The sequence below is a fragment of the Bactrocera dorsalis genome, chromosome 2 (genome assembly GCF_023373825.1).
Source record: "Bactrocera dorsalis isolate Fly_Bdor chromosome 2, ASM2337382v1, whole genome shotgun sequence".
Lineage (NCBI taxonomy): Eukaryota > Metazoa > Arthropoda > Insecta > Diptera > Tephritidae > Bactrocera > Bactrocera dorsalis.
The window spans coordinates 38,577,619-38,595,885 of record NC_064304.1 but is presented as its reverse complement, the minus strand read 5'-3'; the positions used below and the strand labels follow the sequence as shown (position 1 = coordinate 38,595,885).

The 18,267-nt window shown below is 39.0% G+C and overlaps 1 protein-coding gene across 5 annotated transcripts in view; it reads left to right on the top strand.

Moving 5' to 3' along the window:
• LOC105226379 (allatostatin-A receptor) overlaps nucleotides 1-1,991 on the top strand; it is a 42,525-nt gene extending 40,534 nt beyond the window's left edge. For all 5 annotated transcript variants that reach the window (XM_049450378.1, XM_049450377.1, XM_029550250.2 and 2 more), the window contains exon 5: nucleotides 156-1,991. In XM_049450378.1, the coding sequence (XP_049306335.1) occupies nucleotides 156-251 (96 nt within the window). In that variant the 3' untranslated portion in view covers nucleotides 252-1,991. The remainder of the gene's footprint in view (nucleotides 1-155) is intronic.
• The last annotated feature ends 16,276 nt before the right edge of the window (nucleotides 1,992-18,267 follow it).

Below are 18,267 nucleotides of genomic sequence, written 5' to 3'. Positions count from 1 at the left end.
AAAATAAAAAACAACAAAAACCAACACACATCACCACACAAAAGCATTTAATACAGTCATTTATTTTATTCATAACCAACAAGGCGATTTAATATTTGTATTTACTTGCTGATGCATTGTTCATATTGTTGCTTTTGTTTTTGCATCCCTTGCAGGCCATACACTGCTCGGAGAGATATCAGAATTACTCATCGGATTTGCCGCCGCCAAGGCGTACATCATGCGCACGCACCTCGACCACTGGCCTGTGAATTACCTGCAACGGCGCTGACGACGAGAACTGCGCGCACAACAGGGCGTATGAGTAATAAGCGAAAGGACTGCGAAGTGACGCTTCTGCGGCGGGACACACTGTGGACTGGCGAGTGTAATGATAAATTATGTCGCTTAACGCCAACTTTCGCCGCACATCCGGCGATTTGGGCGAAAGAAGTAAATAAATATGTCTATGTATACATATACTTATACATATATACTATATATAAGCATGGATTTATGTTTGTAAGAATTTAATGACAACATACAAATAAATAATATTTGTGCGTAGAAAAAAGTATAATAAAAGCTTTAATATTTATAAATATATAAGTATATATATATATATACATACATATACATATATGCGTATACATATACCAATATAAGAAATTCTATATTAACCTTACTTTAAAAAGCGAAAGAAAGTGAAATGTGGCAGCGCGTGCGAGATATTCACTTTCTTCTGCCTCCCACTTATCCTCCCGCTTATTTGCCGCAAAATGCGCCGCAGGCAATGCAAGTTAAAAGTTTTTAATGCAGCAGCAGCCAATTAACGCCGAACGTGCTTCTTTAATTAAGGCTTACGATTTCGCGAAGATGATGGAAAATGCGAAAGCGCAGACTAATGAAGCTCTCACACGCATATACACACGCAAGCACATATATATATATATATATCTACAAGCGCATAAGCACAGATGTGCGTGTGCAGTGAGTTGAAAGTCTTGCTTGCCTACTTCTAGGCGCTTGTCACACAATTTCCCATCGGTCGCCTTTAAGCCTTACAGACCCACTGACTGATTTGTGCGTACGCTTTGTGCCGATAAGTGCCGCGCATTGACCACTGATGCGCTCTGATGCCGCTAATTTGCTTTGCTCGCCACTGGATTGTCGAATTGTCCTTTGACTGAGGGCACAAAGCGGACGCTGTGGAAAGTGAAATCACTGACTTCAGATGACTGCAGCGATATATACAAACAAACACACATATATATAGTATGTATATACAACATATACTGTTGTTGCTGCCTTACAGTCGCGTCCCTTTGATTGATGACCTTTCAAGTATTATTAGAAGCACTGACATACTGAAACCCAAACACACATTTATACACACTAGTCGCTAAGGGAAATAAGAACAATGAGGCAAATCCAAATAAACAAACAATTAAGCATATAATGTGTTGACAGTTAGCCTATAGTAAGCCGTTATTAAGCTTACTTTTTGTAGTTGTCTTTTTTTCCCCGCCAAAAAGTACTGTTTTTAACTACGATAACTGTAAATGCGTAAGAAAAATGAAATTTTGTATCTATAAATTCTTTGTTGAGATTATTTTGTAGAAGTATATAAATTACTTAAGGCGCTTAATGGCAAAAATATTTAATTTTCCTCGTTAACGCAGAATCGAATTAATGTTTTAGTATAACAAAAATATATATGTATGTATGTACATACATATGAAATTAGATATTTATATAATTACATAACTAATTAATAAATATAATTTATAGTTATGCGCTAAGTAGTTGAAGTAAGACCCTTGTTAAGTAAATTAGTACTTTCATGAAAGTTGACAGAAATTATAAAGCCTAAAATAAATAAAATAATAAGTAAATAAAAGAACATCTTATGTTAAAATTGTGACCGTATCTATATGAAATATTATCATTAAAATATGTAAAAAAAATTATAAGTAGAATTTGTAGTGAAAATATGAAATAAAACTTAAAATTTAAGCTAAATTGTGTTCATATTTATTTATTTATCTTTTTGTTATTGCTGTTGTTTGACTTAGTTACTTCTAGATTTTAGTATGAGCCTCCAAATTAATTAAACTAACGCTGCTGCAGACTGGGTGAACGGATTTGCGCGATATATTCTTTATATATGAGAGGGCCACCATCAAGTTGATTTAAAAAAATGCGAGAGGTTATATCCCCTTGTGAATTTACACATATATTAGGACTACAACTTTGCTTCCGCTGTTTTCCGATAGATGTCTCTAGGGTCAAGCACTGGTCCATTAAATCGATTAAATCGTTTTATATCGATCTTTGACATTTGTGAACATTAACCCAACAAAATATTTGTACAGATCTATTTGCATCCCAAACTTATTCTCAACTGAAAATGTCACCGAATGTGCCGAATTCTCGACAATTGCGGGAAATTTTGCTTTTCTTTTTTAATTCCAAGAAGAGTGCGGCTGTGGCTCATCGAATGCTTTCGGATACGTATGGTTAGGCTGTCCTAAGTAAAAGAACATGTCGCGAATGGTTTCAACGTTTTAAGAATGGTGATTATGAAGTCGAAGACCGGCATGGTGGTGGAAGGGAGAAGATTTTCGAAGATGCTGAATTGGAAGCATGACTCGACCAAGTTGCGTTTCAAACCCTCGAGGAATTGGCCGAATCGTTGCAAGTGACACAGCAAACCGTTTCAAAACGCCCCAAAGCCAGGGGGATGATTCAGAAACAAGGAAACTGGGTTCCTTACGACTTGAAACCAAGAGATGTCGAACGGCGCTTCTTTGCATGTGAACAGCTACTTCAAAGGCACAACCAAAAGGCATTTTTACATCGCACTGTAACTGGCGACGAAAAATGGGTCCACTACGATAATCATAAGCGAAAAAAGTCATGGGGAAAGCCTGGACATGCCTCCCCCTCGACCACAAAACCGAAAATTCACGGCACCAAGGAAATGCTCTGCACTTGGTGGGACCAGCTGGGGGTGATATATTATGAGCTGCTAAAACCAAATGAAACCATCACAGGAGATCGATACCAAACGCAATTGCGTTGCGTTTGAGCCGACCACTAAAAGAAAAACGGTCACAGTACGAGGAAAGACACGATAAAGTCATTCTCCAACATGACAATGCTCGGCCTCACGTCGCAAAGGTGGTCAAAAAATATTTGGAGACGCTGAAATGGGAGATCTTACCCCACCTGCTGTATTCGCCAGACGTTGCTCCATCTGACTACCACTTGTTTCGGTCGATGGCACACGGTCTAGCTAACGAGCACTTTAGTTCTAATGAAGAAGTCCAAAATTGGATTGATATTTGGATCGACTCGAAAGATGAGGAGTTCTTTCGTCACGGAATACACATGCTGCCAGAAAGATGGTCAAAAGTAGTAGCTAGCGACGGCCAATATTTTGAATAACATTTTTGTAACCGTTTTTATACAATAAAGCCTTAATTTACAAAAAACGGAGAAAGCAAAGTTGTAGACCTAATACATACATATACTGAATATTCATCGAAAATGTGAGTTCCTACCTTCAAACAGATTCAGAAACAAAAAGAGATCCAATTTAAAGTTCCCTACTATTTTAAAGAAAAACCCCAGGAACTTCAAATTTAATGGGGAACGTTTACTAACATTCGAAAGAACATATTTTGGCATTAAGTTTTTGAAGATTATCCCTTTCAAATGTTGCCCGCGGCTATGTAGCGGATGGTCCATACGTTGAGTGCGATGACTCATTCGAGCATTTCGACTGATAACACGTGTGATTTTATGCTCCAAGGCCTGCATCGAAGCGAGCTTGTCCACATAGACTTTAGACTTTACATATCCCCACAAGAAAGAGTCTATCGCTGTTACATCACATGATTTTGGTAGCCAATCGACCGGCGCAAAACGTGAAATTATCTGGTCTATTCGGTCGAATATTATCCAATAATGAATGCTGGTTCTCAGGATGGGTGATAGTATTGCGAATAATACGCTCAGTAGGCCGATTATGTAAACCATAAGTTGAGCGAATCGCGAGAAACATATTCTTTACGTGAATTTTTGTATTATAGATGAATGATGTGTAACCTTTGTTAAATTAATATTTCTAAAACTTTGTAATATATTGTTTCCAAGACAATGCGACAAACTCCGAACATATTGATGGAGCTGAGCAACTATAATATATAGCTATCATAAAAACCAATAGATTCAAATAAAGATAAGGGACTTCATTAAACATCTTTTTTCCATATTGAAAAGATTTAGCAAAATATTTTCCGTTTAATGCAAATCAATGTCTTTAAGCTTTCAGTGCAGTACTCGCTAGCTAGCAAGCCCGCCCCTTGTTCGAAAATTCAAACAAATTCAATTTCGGCTTGGCTTGCTTTCTAAATTTGCTTACAATCTATAAAACATATATAGGTATGACAAGTTTTATTTAAAAAGCTATAAAAAGTTCTCTTAATAAGTTAGTCAAGAAGTGTTTACTTCTATTTCCTTCATCTTTGAATGCTCTATACATGGTTTGTCCGGAAAGTAATATGACTAATTTTATTCCGCCGCGACTGTACTTCGGAGCGTGCGCGCTCCGATAGGATTCTGTAGAGGGTGTTCCTAGCTAACGAACGAGCGACTGGTCAGTTATTTCCGAGCACCTGGAGAGTCAGGACAAACATTTTCGCGCGACGTGTTTCTATGAGTGGTGCATGCCGAAAATGCAGCGTTCGTTTGTTCATTTGTGAAACTCGTAAATCTGTGACAGAGACGTTCGATATGATCAAGCAGGCTTACCCAGATGTTGCTTTAGCAAAGACAAAGCCGGCAAAGGCCGATGAAAGGCAAGCATTTTAAGACGATAGAGGGATTCCAAGCAGCATACACCTCGGCTCTTAAGGCTTTTCAGAAGAATGCCTTCCGTGCAGCTTTCAATGCTTGCAAATCGCGCTGGCAGCACTGCTTCGATGCAGGAGGAGTCAATTTTGAAATTTTTTTTAAATCGACTCAGTCCTGTTATTTTCCGGACAAACCATACAGGGGTCGTATGTGAATGACAAAACACGTTTATGGAGTAATTAATATTATATTACCTTATTACACTCCACTTTATTCTTAACTTAATTACTTCAGCAATTACATATTTGTGCCCCGCAGAATAACGAAGTCGGTTCAACTTAACTTAAGACAATTTTAATTGCCTTAAATTAAAGTGAATACAAAAATATTCAAAGAAGTTTCGTAGATTACAGCGCCACTTCAATTTAATGGACCCAAAAAAATCACCAAGACACATGCCAGGATATTGCGAGACACTTAAAGGCATAAATAATAGCTGCAAAGACACGCCGCACACACTCACACGATAACAAATACCAATAACAACAATGCAATATCGCAGCTAATAAACTTACCGAAGCGCTTGTTGTCCATGCTGACTTAAGTGACTGCTATAAATGGACGCGGGCGCGTGTGCATGTGTTTGTGTGCGTGCAACAAGCCTTTTAACCTTTCAACATTAATTTGGCTGAAATTGAATGTAAACAGTCGAAGTATCGAAGAAATAAAACACCGAGCCGCCATACTTTGTTTGCGCGTACAACGACATGACAACACTACACGCACACCCACACACACACACACACGTACTTGTTCGATCAACAACAATTCGCTTAACTCACATAAACCGCGAAGGTAAACAAATTTATTTATCTTTCAGCGTAAAATGTCAACCGAAAGCTTTCAGCTTCAGCGTCACTTCGCGTACCTGAGCCAAATGACCGTGTACTTTGGGTTGTCCGAGTTGTTGTTGCTGTTGTTGGTGGTGTTGTTCTGCTTAATTTGATATTCACGCTTACTTTGGTGAGCACATTACATAACGACAAGAACAACAACAACGAGCATGAAAACAACAACAACAATAGTGACAGCAACGACAATAACGACAACCAGAAAAACAGAACATGACGACGAAAACAACAATAACAGCGACTTCATCAACAACAACAACAACAGCAACAACAACAATGACAACAACCAGTTAGCACTTCAGTCCACTTGCATCATCGCTTCCTCCATCGCGCACTCGAGCACTCTGTGGCCATTAGCTCCGCTCGATGGTAATTGATAGCGTTCGCGTGCCCAGCGGCCGGCAGCCAGCAGCTGTCGCTATGCCATGTCGTATTTGTGCCTCTTTGCGTCAGTGTGCTGCTTCCTGTGTTGAGCGCCGCTATTTTCAGCTGTCGCTACTGTTGTTGTCGCTGTCGCTATCCCTGTTGTTTTTGTTGTTTTATTCTTTTTCTTATATAACCGAGTGCCAAAAACACTTCGCGCCGTTTACTCTTGAATTAATTATAACTTCGGATGCAAGTTTTTGAAGTCGCTGGCCGCGGAGTGTGCTTACCCCCGTCCTCCGCTGCCCAAATTCACCTCAAAAGCGCCGGCCATTTTATGTGCTCACATTTAATTTGGTGCACGGCAATGAATAGATAGTTAATAGTTGATGGCACAAGCATGAGTTGGCGGTGAGTGTAACCGAAGATGCAACTCGTTGCTGGAAATGCCTTGACTTACATCTCAAATTGTTGCTTCAGGTCGCTGCAGGTGCACCGTGACAGCGTAAAAGGTGATAGACTAAGTAAATATAGGGAAATTCAACGGTATTCAGTGTAACAGTGTATTATTGTTATTGTGCGTATATTTTTTGGTGGCCTCTTTTTTGAACTCATCATTTTGTTGGTTATTTCACTTAAATTTAATTAGCATTAGTGTGTTTATCTGCAGCATAGCGGTAAAATATATAACTGTGAAGCACCATCAGCGTGAATGACTCGTGTTACAGCCACAATGTGGCGGATATGCGAAAATTTCGTTTTTGGTTTGGACAAGAGCAGGCAAATAGATTTGATTTTTAAGGTTGTTGTGATTTCTGAATTCGAAAGTTCTCCCAATATCACTCAAATCGAGTGAGACCACAGTTGCTACTCATGTATAAACAAGAGAGATTCCGAAGCAGACCATAGCTAACTCGATCTACATAAGCTGATAGAGAAGAACTGCCTTTGACTCCAAATCCAGTATTCCAAAGTATAATTGTTTGACTCATCCGCGGCAGAGACCACCGACAAAGAACCGTTCCTTCTCTGACAAAAAGCGCCGTTTTTCATTGTGAGATCAGAAGAATGAAGGGCGAGTTGGTGGTTCAGTGAGCAACTTTTACTGCGCTCTAAACTCTGCTGCTGCAGTATCCTTTGACACGAAGTGGTCTGAGTTTGTAAAAAAAAAGTTACATATGCGGTTTGGTGATTTGCTTTTATTAAATAAATGTGTCGAAGCCAATCTCATCAAACTTTGATCTAATTGAACTCTTGGTGATTCTTCGGATCCAGGCTCGTATTGCCGAAAATTGACACAGTATTGCCTGTTAAGCTCAAGACAAAGCTATCCAGCAAGTTATACAGTTAAGGCATAAGGAATTGCTCGTCCAACAGATGCAAAAAGAGACTAAATTTCATAAAACCGAACAAATTTTGCAAATTATTTCAAGTAAAGCCAAAACCTCTAAGGTAGAGGAAGCTCAACATTTCCAAATCGAATCTTTGTACATACAAGGTTTGTCCGGAAAGAAAAATTTATTGAACCAGTCGTTACAATTCTTTCAAATAGGCTCCTTCTGCGTTGATACAGCACTGCCAGCGCGATTTCCATGCATTGAAGGCGTCACGGAAGACATTCTTCAAAAGAGCCGAGATGCATACTGCTTGGATCCCCTTTCATCGGCCTTTTCAGGCAAGGAAAAAAAACCGGAGGGGCCACATCTGGGCTGGGATGCTGCCATTGGTTAGAAAGGCAGTGTGAGCCGAGGCGTTGTCGTGGTGTAACTTCCAATCGGCTATGATGTTTTGTCAGACCCGATTGACCCTTTGTTTCAGTCTCTTGAGAACTTCCACGTAAAACTTGACGTTGATGGTTAGTGCAGGAAGAACAAATTTATGGAGGACGACGCTGTAAGTTCAAAAAGACAATGAAAAATCGTTTTCACTTTTCATTTGCTCATTCTTCCCTATTTTGGGCGAGGAGACGCCGGCGTGTGCCACTCGGAAGATTGCCTCTTAGTCTCGGGATCATACTCAAAAATCCATGAGTCCATGATCACTCTATGGGTAAGCTTGCATCATATCAAACGTCTCAGTCGCCAATTTTACCGAGTTTCACACAGAATTTAATTGCGTACCTCTACTCTTATGTACGCTGCATTTTCGGCTTGCGCCACTTACAGAAACTCGTCGAGCGAAAATGTTTGTCCTGACTCTCCAGGTTCTCGGAAATAACTGATCAGTCGCTCGTTCGTTAGCTAGGAACGCCCTCTACCGAATCGAGTCAGTGCGCGAACGGTCTGAAGTACAGTCGCGGCGGAATAAAATCAGTCCTATCACTTTCCGCACAAACCCTGTATAAGTAAGATATTACCGAAAGGATATCAGAGAGACTGAAAAAAATACAGAAATTATGCATCATTAGAATCGCCGAGAAAAGAGCCTTTAATAGAATAAAATCTAACATAATTCCAAAAAAGAATAGGCCTTGCATTGCTATTTACTTAAACAACCATCTACAGTAGACAGAAAGCTCGAGTTCCTATCCAAAGCCATTGAAAACCCTGCAAAAGAAAGTCTTGGATATTATAACACATTAAAAGCTTACTTTTTCCGATTAGATTCTGATATTTACAACACACGTCTTGCATGGAAATAGACCCAACTAGAGCCTGACCACCACTTTGCATGTCTACCGAAATCATGTTGTCTAAAACGGCATTTTTTATGGCCCGAACATGCCGAAACAGCTCGTTTCCTGGCCTTCAATTAAAATTGTGATATACTTCCATCAAACAGGAACAACACAGCAAATACTACAAGTAAGTCTGTCAGTACACCGAAAAACTGTTGATTTTATATTATGTATTCTGAGCAGCCATTTATATATTCAAATGGGCTAACCTACATTGTTTTCACAACCACATACATGCCTATGTTGAGTGGTTAGATCCAATATTTGCCTATCAATTTCATTTCATAAACAGCTGTCAATAAATGTCACACCCGGCGACCACAAAAAGAAATTAAAAATCAAATAAGTTTAGTAAAGTTCCTTTAATCGGTTGGAAAGCATCATTTGCCTCACCACACACGCACACAACAACACTCACCCACTCTCACAAATAAAACATGCCCCAGACAAGCCGGACAAGACGCAGCTGTCCAACAAATCGTGACAACACATCCACAGACACATAAACACATCATTGTTGGCTCAACAGTAATTCATTTGTCCGGCAGCGCACACTGCAAAACACCTTGCCCCACCATAGTCGCATGCCCGCTTTGTATGCGGAACAGCAACAAAACCACCGACAATAAACTACCTCGAGTACAATAAACTGTGGAGTGTCAGGAGTGGGGGTGGACGGTTGGCATTGTGGTGCTATAACCGATGTGGTGCGGCGGCGACTTGGCCAGCCGAACAACGTCACACGAATCGTATGCTGGTACTACTGACCTAGACTACGTCGACAGCCGGGATTCGTGCACAAAAAGGTGCAAATACGAGTACGAAGGTGCAAACGCATAGCTGCCAGGCGGCCCCGAAAAGAGAGCGAACAACAAAGCGAGCGACTGGGAAACGAGTCGACGATAAGGAATGAAACGGCATGGAATTCAAAGAAATCCAGTGAACTTATGGTTACTTGGCAGTGGAACATGCGAGTATAAGAGTTCGGGCTAGCAGATTTTGTTGAATTGTTGGAGTCTGCGCGCTGCGCATATGAATACTCCGAAAAGTGTGGTGAATTTCGAAATATTATGATAAGTGTTGTTACTGAGTTGAGGTGGGAACGGTATGCATGGCAATGAAATATTTCGAAGTGGAAATGTAGAAAGTGATTGCAATTTGATTTCAGTATTCCGATGGATGTGATAAAAATTAGATGTGCACACGACTCGTAGATAAAAATGCAAGAGCCCTCTGGGTTCAGTTACTTTTATAAATTAATTTTTGTTTGTTTAATTAAATTTCTTTAATTTATAATGCGACCCACCCCTCCAACTTAAAATAAAAAAGTTGAAGAATTGGCTAACCAACCGCGAAATTTTTAACTCAACTGTTTGTAGGCTAACAAAATCGTTGGTTTTCTTGACTTCATCTTTAAAAATCCCTCAACAAAATTTGGTGGTCTTCCACAAATCTTCCTCTTAACTGGCGTAGACACCGCTTTCACGGTTATAGCCGACGTTTGGATCACTTTGGCTTGCCTTCAAATGGATGTTCTTTGGCTACCCAGAGGATATTTGGTCTAAGTCCGGAAGTCGTGAGCTACTTGAGCCATATGGAGTTCAGAAAACTTTCCTCAGCTGTGTGAACTTCTACACATGGCTACATCCTCCACACATTGCTGTCGCGAAAAAGCTTCTATATTTAATACTTACCACAGAAGCACAATGCAACCTTTCGTCCCTGCCTTGTTTGGACCTTTATGACCGAAGATCAATACAAATTGACTGCCCTTTTCCACAAAAATGTAATGACTTTTCTACTCCATTAGGCGCGTTCTCCAATTTCCATGATCTCTGTTTGAAAGTAGGATTTACGGCAATTAAATCTTAAATTAATTTCTTAGAGTGGATAATCTCTAAGGAGGTAAGAATCGCTGTCTTTCTGTTGGCTGCGTAAAAGTGTCTCAGTTCCAACGGTCTTAGAGAGACCTCTCGAACCGCTATATAAAGTCGATTGTGATGTCGATAATTAACTTACCTTAAGTCTTAAATCGCCTCACTAGCTGGACTTCATCAATGTGCTGGGGCTAAGTGAGTCTTTGTGATTTAGGAGAGGGCACAACAGACCTAAGGTCGCGGTGCATTCCTCATCTATCAATCTAATCTAATCTAAGTCTTAAAATAAATCCGCAGATTAGCCACCAAGCAACAAGTGAGCTGCAATTGTCATACGAAAAAATGACTTGAGCGTTGAGCGATTCAAAACCTCAACTACAGCACAAAAGATAGCTGATATATACATTTATAAAGGCTGATGCTGCAGTTGGCTCTAAGGGTACACAATAGCTCTGTGAATCCCATTTATTACATTTTCGACCCCTCTTTAAAAGATCTGTATCTTATAACCATTAGTGATATGACAACTATGAAATTGTTGAGTCTACCAACCATAACAGAACCGCTGACAACGGCAAAACCAAAAAGCCAAAGCGGACACCCTCGCCCCGCACACGTTGTAATATAAACGAGTGAACAGCACTGGCTTCTTGAGTTCTAGTTCATAGCAGGCGCTGGTCAACAAACATGAGAAAGCGCTACTCACAGAAATACTTAGATGGAACGACGATAAGGAATATGGCATCATAATGAAAGTAAGCCTATGGATGTAAGCAATGATTGACAAATAGATGCATACGTTATTTGAAACGTCCATTGAATGTGCCATAAAGGACTATAATTATACCAACGTCTTCAACAAAGACGAAGCTCCCTTCTAATTCAATCCAATATACTTAAATGTAGGTATACTATATGTATGGACCCAGCCGGAAAATGCTTTCGCCTTCAAGCATTTGACTCTAATATAAGTTCACTTACTCACTCAGTCCTTGATTTTTTCATGTTACTAACTGACACATTCACTCCTCATATTATTATTGTTTTGTATTAAGTCAGTCAATAAAGTGGTGAACCCGGTATGCATGCTTTTCCACAACTAATGTAGCGCGTGGTTGCCAAAAATCTTCGAGGGTTGACGAAGAGAATTTAAAATATAAACTGGGCCAAATAGTGGCAAAGCAGCTGCTAGTTTGAAGCGCTCATTAAAATCTTATTAAATTAAGGTTCACATTTGTCTAACCTTTTCCTACAGGGTTCATTCCTCACTCAATTCACTCCTACTCTTGCATATGTGCTCATGCATAAAAAATCACTCAGCTGTCTAACTGCCTATCAGATGTTATATTATGCCAAAACTTGAAAATAGCAAATACCCTTCTGTGGCGCAGAGATCTTACGCAAAGCTGCGTCAAGCTACCGTTCCTTTACCTCCACTGTCTATTTTTTTGATGCTGAATTATCCAGGCTGGCCTCAATAGATAGCAAGAGCCGCGCATACTTACCACCACTCACTCATGCCACGAGCTACGCGTTCGCAGCGTACGAGGCCACAACGCTGCATGTTGACTTCACTTTTCATTTTAGCATTTTGATGCTTCAACTTTCAACTTCTTAGAATTGCGAAGCGAACTTCCAAGCGCACGAATTTCTCCGATATCAAAGGATAGCGAGCCATCAATGCCGGAACAGCGCCAAAACTAATGCAATGCTGTAATGTGTGAATGTGTGAGCGAGTAAGACCTAAGATGCCAAAAAACAGGAGCAGCGAAGGGCGACGCGGCGCGAGGGAGCGAGTGCAAGAACAAAATGACCAATAAAAAAGTCACCGAAAAATGCAAAGTTTAACATAAAAGTGGCTCGGTTTGCAGCAAGTTGAAATTAATCATTGTCAAAGCGCATAAATCACCGTTGAACTTTTTTCGCTGCAACGCTTCGTCGACTCGTCGTTTGTCAGCAGCGCGAACGCGTGCTTTACGTACGACTTTACTGCACGGGTTGTGACTGGAGCACTGCTTCGCTTCGTGTAGCGATGCATACTTATCGCGTTATGCTCGCTCGTGATCGGCGACACATTCGCTCCACCAAATATAAATATACATACAGACATATATATACATACATCCTTGTATATACATATGTATGTCGCAACTTTACACTCACGCACACACCACTACAAGTGCAAGTAATTCATTTTTTCGGCTTGCTTATCTTCCAGCTGTGACTTCATTACTAAAACATTCTTGCTATGTAAAGAAGTATGCTCGTGGCATACTCGTGAATGAGCGAGCATCTAAATCCAAATTTCTGTTGTTTTCATAAGCAGTTTTGTTCTCCCAAACTAGCACTAAAGACACCAATTACCTCCAAAAGGGTTTTACTTTCGGAAATTAGTGAGAGAAATAGAAAGAAAAGAGAGAAAGAGATAGAAGAGAAAGAGAGATAGAGAGAGTGAGTGAAACCATAATTGTTACAATACAAATCTCGAGTAAAAATTAGTTCTACTTTTTCTGCTAGTTTTCCGACACTTAAATCTGGAATGCCACAGAAAATAGATTGAGGATTCGGATTTTAGCAGTGGTACTCTCCTCATCAACCTATCATGTAGCTTAGTACCTTAGCTTAGTAGATTAATTATCTTATAGTATGAGAGAGTCCCTTTAGTCCCTTTGTTGATCACAATTATAGCATATTACTTACCCTAGACATGGTGTCAAAGAGAAAGATGCTCAGTATGCTTTGACATTTCATCATGAATAGACTTACTAACGAGCAACGCTTGCAAATCATTGAATTTTATTACCAAAATCAGTGTTCGGTTCGAAATGTGTTTATCGACAAATTTTGTTCAGCGATGAGGCTCATTTCTGGTTGAATGGCTACGTAAATAAGCAAAATTGCCGCATTTGGGGTGAAGAGCAACCAGAAGCCGTTCAAGAACTGCCCATGCATCCCGAAAAATGCACTGTTTGGTGTGGTTTGTACGCTGGTGGAATCATTGGACCGTATTTTTTCAAAGATGCTGTTGGACGCAACGTTACGGTGAATGGCGATCGCTATCGTTCGATGCTAACAAACTTTTTGTTGCCAAAAATGGAAGAACTGAACTTGGTTGACATGTGGTTTCAACAAGATGGCGCTACATGCCACACAGCTCGCGATTCTATGGCCATTTTGAGGGAAAACTTCGGACAACAATTCATCTCAAGAAATGGACCCGTAAGTTGGCCACCAAGATCATGCGATTTAACGCCTTTAGACTATTTTTTGTGGGGCTACGTCAAGTCTAAAGTCTACAGAAATAAGCCAGCAACTATTCCAGCTTTGGAAGACAACATTTCCGAAGAAATTCGGGCTATTCCGGCCGAAATGCTCGAAAAAGTTGCCCAAAATTGGACTTTCCGAATGGACCACCTAAGACGCAGCCACGGTCAACATTTAAATGAAATTATCTTCAAAAAGTAAATGTCATGAACCAATCTAACGTTTCAAATAAAGAACCGATGAGATTTTGCAAATTTTATGCGTTTTTTTTTTTTAAAAAGTTATCAAGCTCTTAAAAAATCACCCTTTATATACTACTGTGGCCAAATAATAGTAAGACTTTTATACTCTTGCAACCAGTTGCTACAGAGTATTATAGTTTCGCTCACCTAAAACTAATCGAGATGGATAGAGGGTTATATATATATATATGTATATACATATACATATATATAAATGATCAGGCTGACGAGAAAAGTTGAAATTCGGTTGACTGTCTGTATGTCCGTCCGTCCGTGCAAGCTGTAACTTCAGTAAAAATTGAGATATCTTGATGAAACTTCGTATGCAGTTTTCTTAATACAAAAAATTTTAAGTTCGTAGATGGGCGTAATCGGACAACTGCGATGGCCACAAATCGACATTAAACGAAATCACATAAAGTGCCATAACTAAGCAATAAATGAAGGTATAAAGTTGTAATTTGGTGTAGGGGATCACAGTGGCAGAGGGGTACTCTTTGGCAACATTTTTTGAAGAAGTGGGCGTGGCCTTCTAATATCCTCAATGTGCATATCTCCGAAATAACTGAAGGTATAACAACCAAAATTGCTGCGTACAAATCTTATAAGAACACCTACCGCCAGCGTAAAAATGGATGAAATCGGAAGATAACCCCGCTCACTCCGCATATAACGGTACTGTTAAAAAGTACTAAAAGGGCAATAAATCCATAACTAAACACGTCAGAGGCATTAAGTTTTACCACCGAGATGGTATGAGAGAGTTTATGGGAGTCGGCGTGAAAATTAGACGAAGGTCTTGGCACCGCCCACTTTTTGGTGAAATCCCGTATCTCGGGGCCCGATCAACCTATTTCGACAAAATTTAGCATATATCATTTTCCTAACAGTTCTATGTTACAGTGTGAAAAAAGGTAAAATAAGACTACAACCACCCCTACTTTTCATGTAACACAATTTAAAATTCTATTTGATTCTTACACTTTTCAGTACACAAATAAGAAAATAATATAAGATAAAGAAATTAATATAACGCAATAGAATTTTGCAGTAATAATTCTCTTAAAGTAGGACACGTTTTGACGAAAAATCCAATGAAAACTGTGCAAGCCCCTAGGTACCGAATATTTAGACCCCGGTACCTATAGTTGACTCTTGGTCGAAAATGTGGGTCAATATGTGATATATATAACTGAAATTAAGGGGTAATGTTTCTCTTATAATAATATGTCTTTATGTCAAAAATGGGTTAAATCGGATTAATACTTCCCTTGGCCTCCACATAACTTAACATAAACGTTTTTTAACTTCCGGCTGACTTTGTACCGCATATATCGGCCAATATTTGAGTTATCATGATAATTTCAGGATGTATTTTACTCATAACAGTGCATCTTTGTCCCTAAAAAATAGATAAATTTGAGTCAAAACATGTCCAAGACCCCATATAACTAATATCAAGGTTTTCGAACATCCGGCTCACTTTACTCTATATGATTGATTAGGTGCGTGTGAATGTCTTGTCAAATAAATAAGTTTTCCATACAAGAACTTGAGTTTGATCGTTCCTTTCTTACGACAGCTATATCTTATTGTGGTCGATATCGGCGGTTCCCACAATTGAGCAGCTTATTGTGGAGAAGAGGCGTGTGCTCTCGTATACAGACGGAAAGACTGACGTATATTGCTCAATTGATTTAGCTCGTCGCGATGATTCATATAATGTATGCCTGAATATCCTCTATAGCCTCTCTATGTCCAACGATTCCTACTTGGTGCTAAAAACTTCATGGCACACTAAATATATCCTGTTCATGGTTAAACTAATGCAAAATTTGCAAAGAAAAGCTGAAATATAATAATTGCATTGTTGTTGTTAATTAAATTATACACTTAATTACCGTAATTCCAAACTAATTTTAATTGTTTACAATTCCCACACAGCCATAATAAGATAATCTATACAAATTTAATGCTTATTTGTATGCATTAAATTTGTATAGATTATCTTATTATGGCAAATCCACGAGAGAGTCCAAATAAATAGTTGACCACGCCGACAGACATGCGCACACATTATGGACTGGCTGCGAATCCGGTATTTCTATAAGATTTAATGTATAAATTAAATGAAATTGCACTCCATATGTGTTTGTGATATCACAGGCAAATGCATTGCTCCAATCAAAAAGCACACACCAACACATTTGCATGCAAAGTCAGAATCAGAGTCGGGAATTTGATTTCTGTTGTTCTTAAGTTGGCGCGCACGGACTTCAGAAGGCATAAATTTAAAGCGTACTTATGTGCCGTTATACACAGAAATACTTATTATTTTGGACACACATATGTATGTATATATACATATGCATATGTACATATATATATGTATGAGTGAATGAAGTGCGGCTGGAGTGCAGTGCAAGGCGCTTGCTTATCGCAGGGCAAGCACTGCACTTGTGGCTAAGTATCCGTGTCTATATATACATATATATATATATAAGTGTGTGTGTGTGATTTTACACGTATTCATATGTGTGAATTACTAACTCATTGCCACTTGATCCATTGGAGAATTATGAATTAATTATCACCTTTAAAGTTCACTCAGCCAAGCATTGTTAAGCAGGCCATCTCCACAAACGACAGCTGCTGGCCGGCAGAGGGGATAAGAGTTGTTGTTGTTGCAATGCTTTAATGCTCACCACTTTAGTTGTTGTAGCAAAATCGAGCACTCACACAACACATCGATGTCCCGTTAAAACAACAACATTTATGAAAATTACAACAACAACCAAAGCTCGGTCAGGCGAAAATACATGGAACGTATGTCGTTATGTTCTTGTTGTTGTTGTAACACAATCATTGCAAACAAGTAGCTGTTGTACAACAACAAAACAGCAGAGTGGATATACTTCTATGTATAATAGTTGTTGCTGTTGTAATGCACTTGCAACAATATGTTGCACTATGATGTTGCAGGCACTCAAGCGGCGACGTAGTGAACTTCAGCACCATTCACTTGGCAGCAATTTCAAGCTCAATAGCCTGGGCAATTGATGAAAGTCATAGACTTTTGCTGGAAAGTGATTTTGCATTGATAATGTCAACAGAGGCTTTGAGCGCCCCTGTGATGAGGCAGAAACTAGTTTAGTGATAAATAAAACCCATAGACATTGGTTGAATAAAACAGGAATCTTTCTGATGGAAATTTGGAGCATTATCAAGAATATTTATGCTAGCGCAACCTTTTCAGTATTTATAGAACAAAATATTATTCAAAAAAAGGAAATATAGAGGGCCGATATGTCTGAACTTGTAGCGCCGCAAAGCTCCGTCAGAATCAGTAAGGCCCTGCCGAGCCGTTCGACGGCCAAACGAGGTTTCAGACAAGGTATACGGTAATGATATTGATATCATTGGCCTCAACAATCGTGCTGTTAGTTCTGCTTTCTGTAGACTGGATAAGGAAGCGAGTCTTGTGGACGAGGGAAAGACGAAATATCTCCTGTCATCAAAAAATCTGTCATAATCTCGCACACCACTGTTGACAGTGGTGTGCTTTAAAGTCGTAGATAATTTCGTTACGTTACATACATATGTATATAAAACGCACATTTGATTTTTATTATTTTTTATTTAATTAAATTGCATAATTTATTCAATAATATACATTTCATTTCAACAGCAATACAAGAAGTTGGGAAGCATACAGTTGTGTTTAATTATTTGTAGTTAATAATATTTTATGATAAAATAAATATAATATTTCATATTTTTTCGCTAGGTTATATTCATTTATGCAATGAAATTTATGAAAAATTTAAAATGATACATTTTTGAAGGTTTTAAGGAATTTTCATTTCTTACAATTACATACATCTGAATTTTCAAAGAGTTTATAATAATGGTTTTTATAAGAATTGAAGTAGACCTACATAATCAATATATTAGGGTAGGCCTTAAGTATACGAACGTAATTTTTATACATGAGACGTCTGTAGTTGAAGTTACAAAATGTCATTTCAATTACCATCAAATCTTCGTTCAACAAGACCTCAAATTAATCAACATATTATAATACAGGCGCATGC